The 21,600-nt window shown below is 37.9% G+C and overlaps 3 protein-coding genes across 7 annotated transcripts; all 3 read right to left on the reverse strand.

Moving 5' to 3' along the window:
* Nucleotides 1–1,390: 1,390 nt before the first annotated feature.
* On the reverse strand, nucleotides 1,391–6,141 carry LOC133715145 (protein NTM1-like 9). 2 transcript variants are annotated; one of them, XM_062141524.1, is made up of 5 exons: nucleotides 5,701–6,141; nucleotides 5,109–5,494; nucleotides 4,757–4,996; nucleotides 2,018–4,647; nucleotides 1,391–1,897 (listed from the first exon to the last, which is right to left on the reverse strand). In XM_062141524.1, the coding sequence occupies exons 1-4, from the start codon at nucleotides 5,879–5,881 to the stop codon at nucleotides 4,486–4,488; spliced, it is 969 nt and encodes a 322-aa protein (XP_061997508.1). In that variant the 5' UTR covers nucleotides 5,882–6,141; the 3' UTR covers nucleotides 1,391–1,897; nucleotides 2,018–4,485. The 2 variants fall into 2 exon arrangements, with proteins under 2 accessions (XP_061997508.1, XP_061997509.1); XM_062141525.1 differs by lacking the exon at nucleotides 1,391–1,897 and having other exon boundaries at nucleotides 4,508–4,647; nucleotides 4,936–4,996; nucleotides 5,701–6,140.
* Nucleotides 6,142–8,154: 2,013 nt separating this feature from the next.
* On the reverse strand, nucleotides 8,155–10,660 carry LOC133713567 (uncharacterized). Its single transcript, XM_062139604.1, has 5 exons — nucleotides 10,527–10,660; nucleotides 9,908–10,015; nucleotides 9,564–9,791; nucleotides 8,858–9,262; nucleotides 8,155–8,767 (listed from the first exon to the last, which is right to left on the reverse strand). Exons 1-5 carry the CDS (start codon nucleotides 10,638–10,640, stop codon nucleotides 8,432–8,434), a joined length of 1,191 nt encoding a protein of 396 aa, XP_061995588.1. The 5' UTR covers nucleotides 10,641–10,660; the 3' UTR covers nucleotides 8,155–8,431.
* Nucleotides 10,661–16,856: 6,196 nt separating this feature from the next.
* LOC133713683 (uncharacterized) lies at nucleotides 16,857–20,980 on the reverse strand. 4 transcript variants are annotated; one of them, XM_062139721.1, is made up of 4 exons: nucleotides 20,041–20,980; nucleotides 19,758–19,922; nucleotides 19,409–19,671; nucleotides 16,857–19,339 (listed from the first exon to the last, which is right to left on the reverse strand). In XM_062139721.1, exon 4 carries the CDS (start codon nucleotides 18,362–18,364, stop codon nucleotides 17,558–17,560), a length of 807 nt encoding a protein of 268 aa, XP_061995705.1. In that variant the 5' UTR covers nucleotides 18,365–19,339; nucleotides 19,409–19,671; nucleotides 19,758–19,922; nucleotides 20,041–20,980; the 3' UTR covers nucleotides 16,857–17,557. The 4 variants fall into 4 exon arrangements, with proteins under 4 accessions (XP_061995705.1, XP_061995708.1, XP_061995704.1 ...); XM_062139724.1 differs by having other exon boundaries at nucleotides 16,857–19,671; nucleotides 19,800–19,922; XM_062139720.1 differs by having other exon boundaries at nucleotides 16,857–19,671.
* Between the last annotated feature and the right edge of the window lie 620 nt (nucleotides 20,981–21,600).

Below are 21,600 nucleotides of genomic sequence, written 5' to 3' on the forward strand. Positions count from 1 at the left end.
TTGTCTGTTGCGACTAACCCCTCTAGCAAGTTTTGATGGAAAAGTGAAGAATCTCTAAACGTTTTCCATTTCTCTATAAAGATTTGTTGCAGAGTTTGTGATTGGAGGATGGAGATGTCCAATAGGGTTTCCAAACGTCCCTCACAAGTAGTCAAGACCTTCCACTGGAAGGAGTATAGGTGGGTCCTCATTCTTCTATTTCTAATTAGTGCTTTCATTCAATTAACCAAATTCTTCTCTTACAATAATATTTGGAGAGAAGCACATTTCCTAAATGATGCACTAATCTTGGACATACACAGAATATTGCCAGCTGGAAGTACTCTTTTCTTCTTCCACGGCCTTGTACCATGATCTCTTAGATTTTGTTGTATTAAGGGAAATTGTATTTGGCCTTTGTTTATTTTTCTTTGAGTTATGTTTCTTCTTTTCAAATAGAAGATTTTATAAGACGTGCTTTAGTTTTCATGCCTTAGGATACGAATATATTTAGTATACAGTATGTAAATAAAGATATTAGTAGGGAAAGCATATCAGATGACACGATCATGTTAGACAATAACTCCTCATTGTTACGAAAATTCCTTACTCCTCCGAATGCAATAATCCATTAATGTAGGACAAGATAAACTTAGCCAGAAATAGGAAATGGGAAAATTAATGGGCCTAGAGACTTGGTTTTAACCCAAGATTTTAAGAAAACTAGCGAAAAGCCCAACTTGGTAAAAAGGGATTCAATTTATGTCAATGGGCTAAGTGCGAGCCCATAGTAAGCTTCTATCTTGGTTTCTTCTTCATTTTCGTTTTCACAACTCTACAAAGATTGAAACTTTTTTTTTTTTTTTTTTTTGAATTTTTGTTGGGCACTGTCAGATTATCCTGATTGATTTGATTCTGCACAAGAAGAAAGCTTATACCCATTTGCTCTATAATGTGATTGACTCACAAGCTCCCGTTCAGGTACTGTAATTGCTTAGTTTTGCTTAATGGTCATTATGTATAGTTTTATAATACAGATTTTGGTTACTGGGTTTTTGAGTAATTGATTTCTTAACACAATTTGCAGGGTTTGTTGTGGAATTCAGCTTTTGGGTTTCTTCTTTTGGATGCTTGTTTCCATTCTAATCCTTTTACAGGTCTGGAAATGTTCTTCTGTGATTTTGATCATTGATTTATTTGTATGAACCTCCAATAAAGTCTCAAAGGTTAGATGATGAAGCATTTACAGTCTTGGACGCCATTTTACAGTTTTCAATTTCAATATCTATGTCACTATTTGTGCTTGGTATCTGCTAAATGCATATATCCAACTAGTTGATAATGTTCATGATGTTTAGTTTCCTCCTTCCTAAGAATTAAAGGCATGTATATGTTGTGAGTTCAAAACAGAAACAGGGAATAATATACACAAAATTCCATTAAACATTAAAGCTTCATAATGAACAATATCTACAAGAATATTAGGGTAATACAAACAAGAGCGATATAATGAGTGATACAATATTTCGTTTTAGGCATGAGGTGTTCAGATTTAGTCTGAAGGCCTCTCTATGACCTTTAATTGTATTCATACATCTTGAAAACGGTTCTAACCAGACGGTCTGATTATTACTAATATGTCTTTGAGACTCCAGCAACCATGTAGCAGCAGGTTCTATATAAAGTCGCTTCCAGATTACTGACTATGCAACAGTTGCGTTGCCCATAGTGGCCTTTCAGGCTAGAATTATGACTTCGGTCCGAAAGATATGCTTTATGGATTGATAGGAGATGCATTCTAGAAAATGAAAGAGTTCTTTAAATTGTTGCCAGCTTCGAACTGTTGTCTGCTTCCAGGACTTTCAGTTTCTTCTGGGGCAGATGAACAGCAATATAATGCCTCTGCAGCTTCACTGACCTATAAATAGAAACCAGATTTAGTTGAGGAATGTAGCAAATAGCCCAAAGCTTCAGTATAATATTTTATTTACTGCATGAAAGAAAGGGTTCTTTAGTGTTATCAGATTATTTATCTCACCTTGGCTTGTGATGCTGCTCTGCAGTTGGAGTCTTCTTGGAGCACCTCCCATGTTTGACCCCATGACTGGATTTTGGATGATATTGATGTTTTGCGTATGCCTTTTGATCTTAAGTGCATACTAATTGCAGACTATTTGTTTGAGGAATGACTATTGGTGATCCTGGGGATTCACTATTAGGGATCTGAAGAAATGAATATTTATGTCCTTTGATTTTAGGACATTTGAAAACTATGGATATGAGGAACAAATATCTGTACTTTGCTGGTTGACACAATGTTTGATCAGATGGAATATTGTACTTATATTGACAAGACGATCTGAGGAATGAATATGGGTAGTAATGTTGACAGACAAAGCTCCACCTCGAAGGAACTGCTTATGAGAGAAGACATCTTTATTTGCCTGGACTCGTGACATTCAGAGAAGGGTAGACTTCCGGAGCCGGTCTCTCTTTAAACCAAAAGTTCACTGGGGATGCTGTGACACCAGCAATGCTGAACCCCCCCCCCCCCCCCCCCCCCCACACACACACAAAACAACAACAACAACCAAAAAAAAGAAGAAAAGAAAAGAAAACCAGGTACAGACTAGTGGCAGCTGCCCTGAGTTGTAATTGAATGCCAAAACGATTAAGAAGTTTACAAAGCCTCCGGCGCAAGAAATACAGAAAAGCTGCAATTGTATGCCAATCAAGACAGCTGTGAATTTCATATGAGTTGGGAGTTTATTAAAATTGTTATTAGGAGATGTTCTTTTTCTTTAAAATTGTTATTAGGATATGTTCTTTTTCTTTAAAATAAATAATTTTGCAACACACAAATGATGTAACATTGCAAACTACTAAAGTAGTTCAATTGGTTGAGATTACTTCCGTCATCTGCACACACACAAACACGAATGACGTAACATAGCAAACTACCAAAGTAGTTCAGTTGGTTGAGATGACTTCCGTCATCTATTGTAAGGGCTCGACTCTCCCCATGAGCAAATATGTTGTATTCTGTTGTAAACCCTTGGGGTCACGCCCCAGGGCTAGAAATCGACGCAATGCTTGTCCCAGGTTTCCCACCCTTTGGTAAAACTTGGTCAGCAATCAACCCAGTGCTCGTCCCATCTCCCCATGAGCAAATATGTTGTAAACCCTTGGGGTCACGCCCCAGGGCCAGAAATTGACGTAGTGCTTGTGACAAAGGGGCCAAACTGCCCTTGGTGGACTTGCTCTAAGAAGTCTCCAGTTCAAGAAATGCAGAAAACCTGTGATTGTATGCCAATCAACAGAGCATTTCATATAACTGGGAGATCTTTGAACTACTTGTAGGAGAATATCACCAACGGTAATAATGAGTTAGAGACACATTATTACTGACGCCTCTTTTGATATTCTCCTATAAATATAGGTTGATTAGCTATATTGGAGCAACTATTGGAGTGTTGCTCCAATAACTAATATAGTAGTGGCGGAACCACGTTGTAGGATGCTTCGGCTATAGCCCAACCCAAAATTATTCATTTGTTTTTATATAGCATATTGTGGGTATCTTTACATAAAACCACAGTTAGTTAAGTTGGCTAAGGTATGCTTAACCTCTCTATGATGAGTTCAAGCCCCCACTTGACTATTTTTTTGTGTTTTCTCTTTCTGCCTCTTTTTCTGTTTTTTTTTTTGCACCCATTTCTTCTTTACTTGCAATATTTTCTTCTCTTGTTTCTATTGCCCCCACTCGCCCATTTTTTTTTGTGTTTTCTGCCTCTTTTTCCTTTTTTTTTTCCACCAATTTTCTTCTCCATTTCTTCTTTGCTTACAATAATTTCTTCTCTTGTTTCTAATGCTCTTTCCCCTATTTTTTTTCTCCCTTCCTTCTTCTTGGTTACTATTTTCTTTCATTGTTTTGTAAATTTTCTGCAAGTGTTTCTTTATAGAATACTAATCTACAATCACATGCTCTGCATGTGTAAGAAAAACTTTCGTTGTAAAAAATAAAAATAAAAAAATAGAAAGTTATCTGCAGATAGTGGGTAGTTATCTGCAGAGAAAATGGATTCAGTGGATAGTTATTCATGGGGTTGGTAGTTCTCCCACGTGTTTATCTATCTCCCTATTTTTTTTCTTTTCTTATTTTTCTGTTTCTCTTGTAATTGACTATTATATGCTTTATGAGTATGAAAGTTTATTAATATTTCAGGGTTATTTTGGTACAATTGTTCAATTTTGGCTAACAAAGTCTTTTCTCTTACTAATAGTATAGATTTGTCAATTTCATCTTTAATTCTTAGTGTCTTAAAATTTTTAGAAACATTATTGACAAAACAAAGAAAAAAAAACTTATAAGCAACCTTAGACTAGCCCACCCCATTTTTGTATCGTGGATCTGCCACTAAATGTAGAATAATTGTATACCGATCCATAGACGACTTTGGTGTTTCTGTCACTGCTACCTCCATCAATATCTGTATCTGAGAACTTTTAGAGAGAAGAGTCAATACCTTCAATTAAAGATGGCAAATCATCCCATCCAATAAAATTATTGTGATGGGAAAAATCTCTCGGTGCTCTGTTTACTGATAGTGGTTCCAGTGACTGAAATATTGAATTAGATCCCAGATTTTCTCCTGGTTGAGAATACTCCTGAATTAACAATCACAGAAAGAAAAAGTTAAATTTGGATACAATTCTGGTGCTGCTGCATATTTAGTTGTTTAAATAAGCAAGGGTTATAGAGCATGCTTATTCTCACCTTTGGAATAGCATCTGCAGCATGACTTTCAGAATAAGATGAAGTGTTGTTAACTAGTTCATCAACATCATTGGTTGAAATATGATTATTTTTAGTAGGAGAAGAGTCATTATCCGCAAATTGATATTTCCTCTTACGACATTCATCAATATGGACATTGGTGGTGTGTGAAACATTACCCAACTTTATTGGTGACTGCAGTTGAGGTGGCGGAGGTTGATTTCCTGGCTCATCAAGTAGCTGTTAGATCAAGAATCACAAACAAGATAGTGTTAGTTACATTTTCAATATACTTCTTGTGCTTCAAATTGAAAATTTCATAGCAGAAATCAAAAGGCATGTTTGTTCTTACCTCTCCAACCATATCGGAATCAGACTTGTCGGCCTTTTTCTTCAAGCGGCAGAGAACAAAGTCCCCAATCTGCTCATTAGAATCGGCCTTAGTGAGATAATACTCATGAATAACCCAGTCAGTCTTCTGTTTTTTCTGCACTCCAGTTTGGTAGAAGGTCAAGATCCTCTTCCCCCCGATCTGCTTATCAGAACGTGCCTGAGTGATTCTGCGGTCCTTGCCTTGCTTCTTCCAGTAGCCTTCCTCCGTGGTCCTGTTGGACCGAGTGCTTTTTCTTTTGCTGTGTTTAAAAACTCGCGGACTGAAGAAGTACCACTCCATGTCCGGAGAGTCCGCCATGGTGAACCACTCCTTGTCCAGAAATACCGCCCTTGTGAACACCAGGGCTGCAAAATTGCAACACAACTCTCAAGTCTTGACCTCTACCAGATTATTCACGTACATATATACATGTTATGTGAATGGACTGTGAATCAAGGCTAAAATTTAGTTTGAACTACTTGATGGTTTGGTAAATCCACAAGCACAGTACATACAAAACAAGTGGCCGGATATATATAGAATCCGGAGATAGATGGCTTTGCTTAATTACCTGGTAAGTCGCGAGGCTCGTGCTCGCACACATTGATTTCAGGGATGATGGCCTCCATTTCGGGATCCTTGCGCTGATTCTTCTTCTCCAAGTAATGACTCAGCAGCTCCTCATCGGAGGGCCGGAATCGGAAACCCTTAGGAAGTGTGATGCGGCCGCTGCTCATCATCATCATCATCATCTCTCTCTCTCTCTCACTCAATCTGAATAGACCGTGTTGTTTTAGCTCTGGAAGTGCAGAGGAAAGAGTGAGGTCGTATTTATATTGTCCTAACTCCCAAGTGATCGATCACTGTGTTTCGAGTTCATAGTCGCTGATGTATCTTCCCGAGCAAGCTCAGCTGAGTGGCTTGCATCATTGGTGTGTCCCACCTCTGACGACCAGCCACGCGTTTATTTCTTACATTTCACTGTCCTTTTGAGGAATCTAACTTTATCTCAACTCCCTCTTGCAAGTTCAGCCTTTGTTTAATTATCCATTTGAGACTGGGAAATAATACACATAACCCAGGAACATTCAGGCACATTGGCCAAAAAAAATTGGAGAAATTTTTGGGGGGAACATTCTGATGTCTTATCCAGTGGATCAAAGTCTTATTCAGGAACATGATACAGTGACATTGTAAATCTTTCAATGCTTATTTATTTATATGTCTAGACTTGAATTATGTAGTATATATTGTCCAAAAAAAATGTAAAATAACATGTAAAGTTCAAAATGTCTCAAAAGAATTATTTATCCAAAATAAAATAAATTAAAGAAAATATGATAATCTTTACGAATTTTTGTTTATACAAAAGAAAGATAACGATGCTTCATATTATAGGTTTAGAGGGAGTTTGTTTCGCTCTTGAGCACAACTGGATCATTGAAAACAAGGTTATCTTAATATTTGGTTCCTATCCTGTAATGGTTCTTGTTGGATGCAACGGTCTCTATGGCTCCGATACTGTAGTTTATGGTGATAATCATAATTTATGTTATGAATTTTTTAGAATTTTTATTGTTTTGGTTAGGTTAAGGTTCAAATTTGGTGTTGTGAGATTACACTACTAGCAAAACGGGCAACTCACACAGATTTAAATCTGTGTGAAATACTACAATTTCACACGAATGTCATTATGTAAAAGTGCAAGCACGGAATTAATTTCGGTTGCCATCGGAGGGGGCGCTAATTTCACACTGTTTTGGGAGTCCGTGTGAAATTTTAAGTGGGTCCCACTTGTCTTCCAGCATGCATAGTAGAATTTTATGTAATCCGTGTGAGATGGAAATTATTAAACTTGTTCAGTGTGAAATACCTTCTTAACACACACAGACATCTGTGAGAAGTAGCTCCTTAATTCACACAGATATCTGTGTGAAATATGTTCTCAACTCCCACAAATGTCCGTGTGAATTGATTACTGTGATCACACAGATTTCAGAGTGAAATAAATCTCAACAAAAGTTGTTATGAATAGTCTCATACTGAAATCTGTGTGAAAATATGAATACCATTAAAAAAAAAAAAGCTGTTAATTAACAAATACAAAAATATATACAATTGCATTTAATTTTTCCCAACAAAAATAAACTCATCCACGATAACTCAAAAATATATAAAATTTACATTCCCAACCTGTCATCATTGTTTTAATCCAGCTATATATCATTGAGAAAGTGACCAATATATACAAACTGGCCATGCCAGCAAGATCTTTTTTTACATTTCTTGGCATACAAAAAGGACATCTACTTCATACCTTAAACAAATTCTTGGCATACAAAAAACAAGGATGTTTTCCAGAATACAGTGTTGTTCAAGGTGGAATATGACTAAGATTTTCCCCCTTTTAACAACAAAATCCTTGGCCAAGAACATAATTTTGATGGAGCTTTGAGGATTAACTCAAAGTAGACAAAAACAAAACCATCAAAGTCAGGAAATGACATCTACATAAGGTAAAATTAACCAGCTCGATTCCGCTGGTTAGTTTAAATAATGAAATACTTTATTCACACTGAAATCTGTGTGAACTGATTTCCCCACGGACAACCGTGTGAAAGTATCTTAGCTTTCACACTAAAATCTGTGTGAATTGTTATTTCACACGGATTTCTGTTGCTATTGGTATGACAGAAACTCATGTGGGTCCAATTCAACTGATTTTATACGGTTATCTGTGTGTAATTGTCTTTCACACGGATATCCGTAACTGTGGAAAATATGTGTGACTAAAATCTGTGTGAGTTGCCCGTTTTGCTAGTAGTGTTAATAGTAGTTAGTGCGGCTTTTGTTTGTTTTAATTTTGTTATGTTGACTTTGTTATTGGTGCCATCAAGTTAAAGTCATTGTATTTGCTAGTAGTTTTTTTATGAATATTCTTTGATTTTGTAATTGATAGCTTTGGTTAAAAAAAAAAAAATTGTGATTCACAGTCGAAGAAAAATAGTTATATAACATACTCAGAGAACATCTGAAACCCATTTGACGAAGAAAAGTAACAAAGTAGAATACAAAAGTGATACACTAGTCTACCATAAGGTAAAGTTGGTATAGAAGACTACTTAAATATCAGCACTACTTAAAAGTGTAACATTTCTCTTTACTATCAAGAATGAGGTCCGGGACTATTCTACCCAACAATTTGAGTGCAGAGAGCAGACCATCAATACCTCTAAAAAAGTTCGTGTTGCTTGGAAGATTGTTGTATCTTTGTAGGAGAATATCAGACCTTTTGGAGTTCATTAGCTACATTGGAGGGTATTTCCAATAGCTAATGCAGACGCATATTGTACTTCAGTGTTTGTATAATTGCTTACTCCACTATCTCCATGGTAGACCATTCCCAGTGAGTTTGGCAGGTTAGATTCTTTGAAACCATCTTGGTAAGCAAAATTTGTATTCAAGAACTTTGTGAGAGAAGAATCCGTATCCCCAAATGAAGACTGCAACTCATTGCATTCAATATTATGTAGAGCATCTCCAAATTTTGTGTACATCAGTGGCTGCAATGTGGAATCTTGTGGCTGGAATGGATAAACCACTGATTCCAGATTTTCTTTGATTTGAGGATGATGCACCTGGATTAAGAATCAAAAACAAACAAGCATTGAGTTTGGTGCTTGAACATACTTGTTTGAGATAAAATTCATATAGCATACCGTTCTCACCTCTAGAATCCTATAATCTGTAGCTTGATTTTCAGAATTAGACATGATCTGTCTAAATGGTATGTCAACTTCATTGGTTGAAATTTTTTTCTTAATTGCAGATTGCCAATTATTGCATTCACCACAATAGAGATTGGCGTCTGGAACATTTCCAAGCTTTGTGTATATTGGTGACTGCAACTTTGAGGGCTCGTAATCTTGTGCCTGGAGTGGGTGTGAAACATCTCCCAGCTTTGTGTATATTGGTGACTGCAGTATGGAAGAACAGTAATCTTGTGGCTGGAGTGGATGTGGTACATACCACAGCTTTGTGTATATTGGTGACTGCAGTATGGACGGGCAGTAATCTTGTGGCTGATGTGGACCAAAGAGTGAATCCAGATTTTCTTCTGGCGGATCACGTAGCTGAATTAACAATCACAAAAAAAAACCAAGCATTAGTTCATAATTTTATGCGTATATTGAGTTAGTATAAGAAGATGTTCATAGAGGATGCGATTTCACATATCATCTGCAATTTCATTTCTAACTTAGAGTAAATGTAGTTAGCAGGCTCATCATATCATCCGTGGTTGGAAAGATATTCTTGTAACATATGAATCAGCAATTTCTGTTTATATTCATGTCTTGCTGACTTAAGATTTGATATAGGTCTTGGGATTTATAGCAGAAATGTTTAACAACAACAAAGCATGTTCATTCTCACCTGTGGAAACACATCATACAGAGTCTCATATTCATCACAGGTTGAAACTTCATTCCCGTCTTGATGACAGGAATCACTATCTCCAAATGGTGATTGTAACTCATTACAATCATCATTAGTGCCGTTGGTTTGCAGAACAGCTTCCAGCTCTTGGGACACCGGTGACCGCAGTGCTGAGGAGCAGCAGTCCTGAGGCTGAGGTTGATGGAATAGCAACTCCTCATTTCCCTGTGCCCGAGTATAAAGTCAGGATCCAAAATTATAAGCAAGCAAGATCTTAATTTCGATATACTTCTCATGCTCCATATATCAACACAACAAAGAACATCTTTGTCATTAATTACCTCTTGATTCATTTCAGACACACTCTCGCTACCGGATTGTCCTTCATTACTGACCAAAGAATCCTTCTTATCTGATCTAATCTTCAAGCGACAGATAACAAAGTCGCCCTGCGTATATTTGAGGCGAGATCATGGTTAATAAGTATGAATCTCTATGACACATATGAAACACATAACTCATTTATAACTCCATTGATGTCTATCACATACTAAACCCTCAATCCACTAAACAGAGTTGGAAACAAAAATAAAACAAGGAAAGGAAACTCAGTTATCCTCTTCTGTTGCAACTTGTGGTTTATTTAAATGTGGCTAATGGGTTCAGGACAATCTGTAACACTGTTAACACATTGAAACAGGGCATGAGTTTGAGATCATAGCAAGATGAACTCAAAGAATTAATAATTGCTTTCAGTAATGTTTTGGTTCCTATCTTGCTTTGAGCTCAACCAGTTGGGCTTTTACATCACGTGTAATTAGTATATGCATATGCCCTATTCACTTTCTCGGTTGTTAATTAGTATATGCATGGCACAATCACAGAAAACTCATTCCCTGTTTCACACTTCCATGGCACAATTAATCTGGAGAAATCTGACAAAGAGAAATAAACACTGACCTGGGCCTGCTTCTGAATAACTCCATTTCCAGGAAGATAGTACTCATGAATGACCCAGCTGGTCTTCTTCGATTTCGGCACACGACCCTGGTAAAAAGTCAATGTCTTCTTCATCCCAATCACAGCTTTGGATCGTCGAGCTTTGATTCCACGCTCCTTCCCTGAGATCTTGTAAATACAAGGATGTACAAGCTCCAGAAAGAATGACAGATTATAATCTCTACATAATCAAGAACAGAGAATATGCATAACACAACAACATTGGTCACGCAGTGAAAACCTCAATTGAGATCAAAAACACTGCGGGGCTCTAACTCTTGAGAACCCAATGATTCACTAATCAAAACAGATTACAAAGTTACAACTCAGGGATTGCACTGACCGTGGCAATCCTTCCTGAACTAACTAACTTACAATCTGGGATTGCACTGACTTCTGCAATCCTTACCAGACAGACTACACATTTAACTGTGGGATTGCAATGACTGCTGCAATCCTTACTGGACAGACTCACAAACTGTTTTCAACATGGAACAAAACAGAGCAACAAAGAGTCTGACTCTTTTACAATCAAAGGATTGAAACTCAACACCATTTCAATACATAGAAGAACCACAGAACTCCTATATATATAGGAGGAACAATAACCAAGTTTCTTCAGCTCGGTTGGAGTAAGACCACGAGGTCCAGATGCACTTTCTCCCCACTTCCATCTTGGACAGCAAGGTCTTCATGATTGCAACGAGTGGGCAGCAAGACAAGATGGGAACCAATTGCTTCCCACTTCCGTGTTCATCATTGGACAGCAAGGCGAGATCGAAATCAATACAGCTGCTTCCTCCTTTTCTTTTTCTTTAACAGCAAAATTGTGAAGATGGAAAACGTAGCTGCTATTTTCTTCTTGTTCTTTTTCGACCGTGAGGATGTGTATGATTAAAAAGAACACATGACAGTGAGGAAGAAGACCACTACGCACAACCTGCAATATTCTTCAGATGAAGTCTTTATGACAGCAAGGTTCCCATGAAGGTGAAGAAGACCACCGGTCTTTGACAGCAAGATATCCATACTTGCAATTAAACAATCATGCTTGGTCTTTGAGTTTATGTATGAAAAGCATGCAATGCCACCACATGGTGCTTAATTAATCCTCCATGCTTTGACAGAATGATCAACATGAAGAGAAGATACCCACGCATGAGAGTGAAGAAGAAGACCACATGAAAGTGAAGACCACTGAGACTTGGACAGTATTATTTCCATAACTCGTTCTCCATGAAGAAGAAAATCGAAAAATATGAAAGCAGATGCAGTTGCTTTTGCTTTTGTTTTTCGACCAAAAGTTTGGGCATGTGAAGGAGCATGATAATATTCTTCATCAGCTTTTGAGGCTCTTGACAGCAAGCATGTGTAGTCGATGTGCATGCCTAAAAAGCAAAAGTCACCATTTCATGTTCAGAAAGCAGAGCACATAGAAATATATAATTAAGATCATCACATGGCTTATGAATACTTTTGTGGTTAATGGAATGCCAACAACACATGTTGTACTAACAATCTCCCCCTTTGGCATTCCTTAACAAAATTACTATATGGATGGCTAACTCCCCCTCAACAAATACTTGAGAATTCTTAGGAAGAAAGAAGCCTTCATTCCCTGAAACATTTATCACACAAACTTTGTGAGAAATAAATAATATGATCAAGACATGAAGCCACAACTCAATAAGCCATGTAGTAGCAAAATAATCCTTAACAGAAAAAACAAAATGCCAACAATATCTTCTCCCCCTTTTTGTCATGGAATGACAAAGGCAACTATGTAGCGGAAGCTATGTAGAAGAACGATTACCTGCAAATGTTGCTTAAGAGACACCAACCCAAGAAGAATCAATCAAGGAAGTTAGTCCAAGTATCAATACTCCCCCTAAATGGGATCATGTTATGAAGGATGCACGAATGAAATGCAAACACACAATGAGTGGGTTTGTATCCAAGAGTTAAAAACAAATTCAATTTGCATAGCTTTTCAGACAAGAGTACGACCACAAAACCATAAACATAAATGCAACAAGATAAGGTCACATGAGTAAACCATTTTTGACAACCACAAGGTAAGCTGGAAGATGATCGAGTATTCTATACATTTGTTGTGTAAGTGAACATAACTCAAGATGGAGTGTGTAACATTCTTAGAATCCTTGAAATTAGAACACACATAAGAAGAGAAAAAATGAACAACATAGATATTCCCCCTTATATCTCCGTGTGGGCACAATTTTAAATTTTTTTTTTTTTTTTTTTAACCTTTTCACACAACATATAGTTTTTCACAAGAAAACTAAGACTCATGTAATGAGTTTTATGCCAGCAGCTCCCAAGTCAGATGACTTTAGGGTACTAGATGTAACAAGGACATCCCAAAGGACACATCAACTCGAGTCAATAGTTTTACATACCACCGGGGTGACCAAACCATTCCCTTTTCTTCCCAATCCTTATATCGTTCGTCACGACCAAGGCCTGTTTACTTTGGGAATAGCCTGGCCATGCTCCAAATATATTGTACCTTTTTAACTAGGAGCAATAATAACATTTTAACAACTTCATATGTGTGGACTAAGAACAAGTCAACCAAGAATATTACTTACCACCACAAGGAGTATGTGTGCATGTGATCATACAAAGTGATAGAGAATATGTTGATCATGTTCGAGATTACACAGTGATGCAAGAACAAGTTCAAAACATGCTAATCATCTCATCACACTCATATTTAAGGAAGGGAGTAGAAACCTTGTCAATCTAAGTTCAAATGAATCTGTCAGACACTTCGGGATACAAACCACACATGCAATCCTGATTCTCCAGAAACCAGAAAAATAAAAAATACAGAAATAAAAAGAGCAATGCACTTATACTACAATGAGATCATACAATATGAATGCATGCAGAATGGATCAAGTGAAGTGAGAGTATCAATACTTAGAGCACCCACCAATGTCGCTTCTAAGAGATTCAAATCGAGCTGTGTCTAAAGACTTAGTAACCGAATCAGCCAATTTGTGTTTAATAGGAACAGAAGCAAGTTCAAACATGTTATCAAGTTTATCCATATGAGCAGAAAGACAATTATTAGAACCTTTTTTAATCCAAATTTGCTTCTGCTTCAAATTCTGCTCTTTGGGGATTGCAATACGCACTGCAATCTTGTTTATCAACTTCAGATGTTCTTTCAACTCAGCTTGTAAAGAAGCTGTAGAGCTGAGTTCCTTCTGTTTCCTGCATTTTTGAGATTCCCTGCGGAGCAAATTACATCTAGGACGAATGTGCCCTATTTTACCACAGTGATGACAAGTGGGAATGAACCTTTTGGAGTTGTGAACATACCTGGGCTGATGCACGCATGTGTGCTTGTTAGAACTTACCTGAGCAACTCTCTGATGGGTTTGGAAGTCTAAATTTGGTTTTGATCTTCTGGGCAACTTAGGATCAGAATCATTGTCATTTAAAATTTGTGACTGACCCAAAGAATTTTCACAATCCAGACTTTTTACAAAGGTCAAGGGCTTGCATGACTCACCTTCATACCCTAATCCTTCTTTGTTAGAATGAGCTTTACCAAAGCCAATCATCCTAGAGACCTTTTCCGACCCTATAGAAAATTTGTTGAAGCTTTCCTTGACTTTAGATAGCTCATCCTGCAATTTTTCATTTTCAAATGTTAGTGAAATATTTAGAGTAGACTGAGCCTTAACTTCAACCTGCAAGATTTTGATCTTGTTAATAAGATCATCATGTTCCTTGTCCCAATCTTGAGACTTGACCTCACCCTGCAAAACTTTAATCTTATCAACAAGGTCAGTACGCTCTTCTTCCCATTCTTTCAAGCAAGAATCAAAATTTAGCTCAGATTCATTTTTTTCTTTTCTTAATGACTCAATTTCTTCCTTAAGTTTGAAATTTTTCTTAAGAACAATTTTTGAAGCATTATACAATTGCTTACACTTTTCATTAGTTTCTTCATCAAGAGCATCATCATCTAAATCAGAATCATCAGATAAATCAATATTAAGGGAAGAAGTAAGAGCAAGATTTACCTCTTCAGAATCTGATTGAGATCCTTCATCACTATCACTCCATGTGGATTTTAAAGCTTTGTCGCCACGTGAATTATATCTCCTGTTACCACAGTTAGCAGCAATATGTCCAATTCCACAACATTCATAGCATTTAGGTTTGTCAGGAAAACTTTTATTTTGAGCACATTTGGCAAACTTTGAATTTTTATCAAAACGATTCTCAAATTCTTGACCTCTCTTTGTGTTAGAAAAGTTTCTTGAGGTGTTTCCAAATGATTTTTTATCATTCAGAAATTTTTTAAACTCTTTTGTCAACAAAGTTAATGTCACGCCCCGGATTTTGAATGATAAATTCAAATCCGAAACCTGAATAATTACAATTACAAAAAAACCAAATCTCGAAACTTCGAGTTCATTATTACAATTCACTCTCACAATATATTATAAAGCTCAAATGAGCATAACACACCTCACAACTTACAATTGTTGTAAAACTCTAACAATTGCTCTAACCGCACGATCACCGTCCTGGTTCTCCTGTCCTGTAGGATTACCCGCTACACAATTTGAATAGTGTACCGGGAGTTGCAACAACACAAAACCCGGTAAGCTTTTTACAGCCAGTATGAGTAAACAAGAAAGAACTGTTGATTTATTAGATTTCAAGACTACCACAAACCCACGTTACTTTCTCACTCTCATATATATATATAGACACTTATGAGTTACTCTCAATTTAGCTCATAAGATCACTCACTCTCATATATATATGTAGACACTTATGAGTTACTCTCAATTTAGCTCATAAGATCCCTCACTCTCATATATATATATAGACACTTATGAGTTACTCTCAAATTCGCTCATAAGATTTCCCAACATTTGGTAGACAGACTCATATATATATATAGACCCTTATGAGTTACTCTCAATTTCCCTCATAAGGTTACCATATATATATTGACACTTATGAGTTACTCTCAATTTCACTCATAAGGTCACTCCACATTTGGCAGACAGACTAGAGCTCTAACTGAACGTAACCACTCGTCCGGCCACAGACGTGATTACGATTTAATACTATTAATAACCACCAGCCCGGTACGAGAGCGTGATTCACTAATAGATGCCATGGTCACCTCGTGACCTAGTGATCTCCACAGATCACAACAATTTATTGTTCCTCAACAATAAAACTCAACACCTCTCACAATATATTGTTTCTCAACAATAAACTCAATACCTCTCACAATATATTGTTTCTCAACAATAAACTCAACACAACTCCAACAATACATATTATTTCACGTAATAATATATATACAGACATTCACACAGGAATGTCTAATACACCAACAATAGTTCATATGATTGCAAAATAAAGCAATTAAATATATTGGGTTCGTAATATGAACCACGTGAGGTTTACTCACCTCGATAATCCCGCTGCGTCTTCAATTCAGCTCAAAATACGATCCACAATCGTCCACCAACTCAAACCGTCAATCACCTAGTCCAATAATGATCTTGACTTAGCCAACAACTCAAATATGTAATTAAACGACGATCCAACGCTCAGATTCAAATTAAACGATGATCCAACGGTCGGATCTGAATTTAATGATGATCCAACGGTCGGATCCTCACGGATCGCCTTTAGGATCATCCTCCAAAATTATCACGAAGATCCAACGGTCAGATCTTCCTGAATCGCCTTTACTAACATCTCCACAAAATTATATGAAAATCCGACGGTCAGATTCTCACGAATCGCCTTCCGAATCACTATTTCTCAATTATACGAAGATCCAACGGTCGGATCTTCGCCCATGACCTCACAAGGTCACCGGGACAGTCATACGATCAACATATCCAAAATTGAAGCAAAACCGATGGTCAGATCTTCACAGATCGTAAACCGAAGATAAACGTAAAAACGTTAAATAGTAACGTCAAAACGTAAATCCACTATTTATCAACTTTTTCTAACATGACCATGTTATATATCAAAACGCTCGTATGGATGCATAGATCATCGCCTAGATAATGAAAACTCGAAATATGGTCTGATGCGCCGCCACAAGCGGTGGTCAGTGGGCGGTCAACGCGGCGGTCAACGCCGGTCAACCACCTCAGATGGCAAAGTGACCAACTACAAACTGGTTCAAAATGAAAGGGTGGTCGACTTTCATACCTGGAGCTAAGCCTGGTTCGGCCTAGATCGTCCTAGATCAAGCGTTGAAGTTGGATTAATCTCGTGCGTCTGATCAGATTCCAGATTGAATCAGGGACGTCGAAATCTTCAACTCGTGATCTTTCACTCCACACTCCAAATCGTCAAGCAAGGCCTATATGGGGATGATCAGGGGGAGGAGGAGATCACGAAAATGGGAACGATCGGCCCATGCAACGCCGGAAAAATGGAATTCCGGTCGGGTCGGATTCCTCTTGGCTGGCTTCTTCGATCTCCATCTGGGGGCAGCGGCGGGGCAAGGCGACACCGGAGGGAGGCCGGGCTTGGAGCGGCGATCACCATGGTGTCCGGGTCGTGGCCGGAGGACGCCGGAGGAGGAAGGAAAATCCGGGTCGGGTCGGCTAAGACCCGTTGGGTCTGACGGTCGAAAGAAGAGAGAGAACGGAGAGAGCTGGGGGACTGTTCAGCAAAAATGAAAATGTTTCGTCCTTAAATGAAAAATCAGATATTTTTCCTATTTATAGAAAATTCCCAATTTTCAAATATTCATAACTTAATCATACGAACTCCGAATATTGCGTTCTACATGTCCACGAACTCGTATCGACGAGCTCTACAACTTTCATGAAGGAAGTTTTCCCAAATTTTGAACGTATAAAAAGTCAACTTTGTTGACCCCCTAAAAACGTTCGTTTTCGAAAATAAAACCGTTCGAACTAATTCCACAACTTCTCCAAGCTTCGTACTCGCTCCTACTATCGTGAAATCATTTCTAAAAATCCACGGAATTTAATTTGGATTTTCCAGGGTATTACAGTTAAATCCATAGAATCATCAAGAATATCATTTTTATCATTAATGGAAGAAAAAGCAACATCTTTTACCTTTTTATCCGGTTTGAGTCTCATCTCAAAAGTTTTGAGATTTCCCACCAGTTCGTCAAGAGTGTAGGTATCTAGATCCTGAGCCTCCTCAATGGCAATCTGTTTGGCCTGGAATTTTGAAGGAAGAGACCTAAGAAGCTTCTTGACAATTCGGTGCTCCTCAAATGGATCATCCAAGCTCCGACATTGACTTGTCACATTGAGAAGCCGAGCATGAAAGTCGTCGATTGATTCATCTTCAGTCATTGACATATTCTCAAATTCCAAAACTAGTCGTTGAAGTTTCTGCCCTCTAACCTTTTTATTACCTTCATAGGTGACTTGGAGAAGATCCCATGCTTGTTTGGCAGTGTCACGGTGGCTGATTCTCATTCTCTCCTTCTTGGATAGAGCTGTGAATAATGAATTTCGTGCCTTGAAATCACAATTTCTGTCACGAACCTCCTCCTTTGTCCATTCCTTTCTAGGCTTAGGAATTCTTGCAGAACTCACTTCTTCTTTCTTGGAGTCTTCTGCCATGGTTGGATGTTCCCAACCAATTTCTACTATATTCCACATATTTTCATCTTGAGAGTAGAGAAATGCCCTCATCATAATCTTCCATTGTGAGTAATCTTCTCCATCAAATAATGGTGGACAGTTAATGGAGCTGGAGGCTCTGTCACGTTGATGTTCCATCCTTGATCACGGATCAACTAAAACTCTTTAGAACCCGCTCTGATGCCAATTGTAAATACAAGGATGTACAAGCTCCAGAAAGAATGACAGATTATAATCTCTACATAATCAAGAACAGAGAATATGCATAACACAACAACATTGGTCACGCAGTGAAAACCTCAATTGAGATCAAAAACACTGCGGGGCTCTAACTCTTGAGAACCCAATGATTCACTAATCAAAACAGATTACAAAGTTACAACTCAGGGATTGCACTGACCGTGGCAATCCTTCCTGAACTAACTAACTTACAATCTGGGATTGCACTGACTTCTGCAATCCTTACCAGACAGACTACACATTTAACTGTGGGATTGCAATGACTGCTGCAATCCTTACTGGACAGACTCACAAACTGTTTTCAACATGGAACAAAACAGAGCAACAAAGAGTCTGACTCTTTTACAATCAAAGGATTGAAACTCAACACCATTTCAATACATAGAAGAACCACAGAACTCCTATATATATAGGAGGAACAATAACCAAGTTTCTTCAGCTCGGTTGGAGTAAGACCACGAGGTCCAGATGCACTTTCTCCCCACTTCCATCTTGGACAGCAAGGTCTTCATGATTGCAACGAGTGGGCAGCAAGACAAGATGGGAACCAATTGCTTCCCACTTCCGTGTTCATCATTGGACAGCAAGGCGAGATCGAAATCAATACAGCTGCTTCCTCCTTTTCTTTTTCTTTAACAGCAAAATTGTGAAGATGGAAAACGTAGCTGCTATTTTCTTCTTGTTCTTTTTCGACCGTGAGGATGTGTATGATTAAAAAGAACACATGACAGTGAGGAAGAAGACCACTACGCACAACCTGCAATATTCTTCAGATGAAGTCTTTATGACAGCAAGGTTCCCATGAAGGTGAAGAAGACCACCGGTCTTTGACAGCAAGATATCCATACTTGCAATTAAACAATCATGCTTGGTCTTTGAGTTTATGTATGAAAAGCATGCAATGCCACCACATGGTGCTTAATTAATCCTCCATGCTTTGACAGAATGATCAACATGAAGAGAAGATACCCACGCATGAGAGTGAAGAAGAAGACCACATGAAAGTGAAGACCACTGAGACTTGGACAGTATTATTTCCATAACTCGTTCTCCATGAAGAAGAAAATCGAAAAATATGAAAGCAGATGCAGTTGCTTTTGCTTTTGTTTTTCGACCAAAAGTTTGGGCATGTGAAGGAGCATGATAATATTCTTCATCAGCTTTTGAGGCTCTTGACAGCAAGCATGTGTAGTCGATGTGCATGCCTAAAAAGCAAAAGTCACCATTTCATGTTCAGAAAGCAGAGCTCATAGAAATATATAATTAAGATCATCACATGGCTTATGAATACTTTTGTGGTTAATGGAATGCCAACAACACATGTTGTACTAACAGATCTTCCAGTATCCCTTCTTCGTGCTCCTATTCGAGCGAGAGCTTTTGTTGTACTTATAAGCCTTTCTGGTGAAGAAGAACCACTCCATGTCATGAGCCTCTGTCTCAGTCCCCAACAAAGCTGCCCAAAAAACCAACACACAAAAACAGGAAAATCAGAACCAACCCTGTTCATAATGTATCATATTCAGAAATGGGCAGTAGTGATTAGAATTGAGAAAGGTTGAGTCTTTAGTTACCAGGAAGCTCAGCCGGCTCGTATTTGCAGAGGTCTATTACTGGGATGATTTGGTTGATTTCGGCATCATTTCCACCATGAAATCTTCTTCTTCAAATAGTGGTTCACAAGCTCCTCTTCGGTGGGATGGAACCTGTAGCCTACCGGCACTGAAAGCGGCGTCGTTTTGTCTCTGCTCATATTGTTGTCGTGCTATATATACCCTCTCTCTCTCTCTCTCTCAATGGTGAGCTCTGAGAAGCAGAGGAGAAGAGTGAAGGTGTATTTATGGCCTTCGAAGTTGAAGTAAACCCGACATGTCGTAAGACCCGACCCGATTACGTGGCATCTTTGTCTGTTGCGACTAACCCTCTTGACAAGTTTAGATGAAGAAAGTGCGGAATCTCTAAACTTTTTTCCATTTGTGTGTAAAGATTTGTTTCAGAGTTTGTGATTGGAGGAGGATAGAGATGTCCAATAGGGTTTCCAGACTTGCTTCACAAGTAGTGAAGACCGGCCTTCTGCTGGAAGGAGTCTAAGTGGGTCCTCATTATTCTATTTCTAATGGGTGCTTTCATTAACCAGATCCTTTTCTTTTTGTCGATTCAATCATATCAAGAAACACAATTGGTGAGAAGCAAAACTTCCTGATGCGGTGTCACTCAAGAAAATTGCTATTGCTAGCTGGAACTATTCACTTTCTCTTTCGGCTTCCACAGTCTTGTGTCATGGTTTGTGAGGTTTTAGTTCTGTTAAGAGAGGCTGTACGTATTTAGCCTTTGTTTGTTTTCCTCTATCAAAAACAAAAAGAACACGCTTCCTAAAATGGTACAAAATTAGAAACCCAGCAAACTCTAAACCATGTTATAGCAACCACTCCTTATTTTCACCTTTTCTTCTTTGTGTTATGTTTTCTAAACTTGATAAAGGTTTACTTGAATTGCACAGACTTGCATATGAGATCTTATGAGACATGTTTTTGATTTTCATGTTTTAGGATATATAACAATATACTTAGTACTAAGGATTAAAATATTTGCGAGAGGCTGCAAAACTTGTTTGATAAAAATGCTCCGAGATAAATTCTTTTAAGGTATAGGCAGAAATATCACTTTGGTCATCGAACTATGGCTCGCTCGACACTTTGGTCATCCAACTTTTAAAAACTTCATTTTGGTCATCGAACTATATCATCGCACATTCCGTCTGTTTTCTCTGTTAACTCCAAGGGTATTTTTGAGATTTAAAGGTTTACTCGCCATTTTTATAACTTAATCCAACTTTTCCCTAAACATAAAACTTCATCCAATTTTGCCAACTTTTCCCTCCTTTTATAATTCCTCGATTTATTAAATCAATATTTTTCTTCCTCTTATGTTCCCTCACTTTGAATCATTCTCTGACTCGATTATTTTTCTCTGTTGTATGCTTTGATTACTGATGATGAATGCATGAATAAAAGGAGGGAAAAGTTGGCAAAATTGGATGAAGTTTTATGTTTAGGCGGGGAAAATTGGATTAAGTTATAAAAATGGCGGGTAAAACATTTCATCTCCAAAATACTCCTGGAGTTAACAGAGAA

Source organism: Rosa rugosa, chromosome 6 (genome assembly GCF_958449725.1).
Source record: "Rosa rugosa chromosome 6, drRosRugo1.1, whole genome shotgun sequence".
In the NCBI taxonomy this organism is placed as follows: domain Eukaryota; kingdom Viridiplantae; phylum Streptophyta; class Magnoliopsida; order Rosales; family Rosaceae; genus Rosa; species Rosa rugosa.

Excerpts from the sequence above, each read along its gene's own strand:
- LOC133715145 (XM_062141524.1), bottom strand. The coding sequence starts at position 5,881 with ATGATGATGATGATGATGAGCAGCGGCCGCATCACACTTCCTAAGGGT. Across the intron at positions 4,997-5,108 it reads ATTCCGATATGGTTGGAGAG|CTACTTGATGAGCCAGGAAA; the intron begins GTAAGAACAAAC and ends TTGATCTAACAG. Across the intron at positions 4,648-4,756 it reads CTGCAGATGCTATTCCAAAG|GAGTATTCTCAACCAGGAGA; the intron begins GTGAGAATAAGC and ends TTGTTAATTCAG.
- LOC133713567 (XM_062139604.1), bottom strand. The coding sequence starts at position 10,640 with ATGAAGAAGACATTGACTTTTTACCAGGGTCGTGTGCCGAAATCGAAG. Across the intron at positions 10,016-10,526 it reads TTATTCAGAAGCAGGCCCAG|GGCGACTTTGTTATCTGTCG; the intron begins GTCAGTGTTTAT and ends AAATATACGCAG. Across the intron at positions 9,263-9,563 it reads TGTATGATGTGTTTCCACAG|CTACGTGATCCGCCAGAAGA; the intron begins GTGAGAATGAAC and ends TTGTTAATTCAG.
- LOC133713683 (XM_062139724.1), bottom strand. The coding sequence starts at position 18,364 with ATGGAACATCAACGTGACAGAGCCTCCAGCTCCATTAACTGTCCACCA.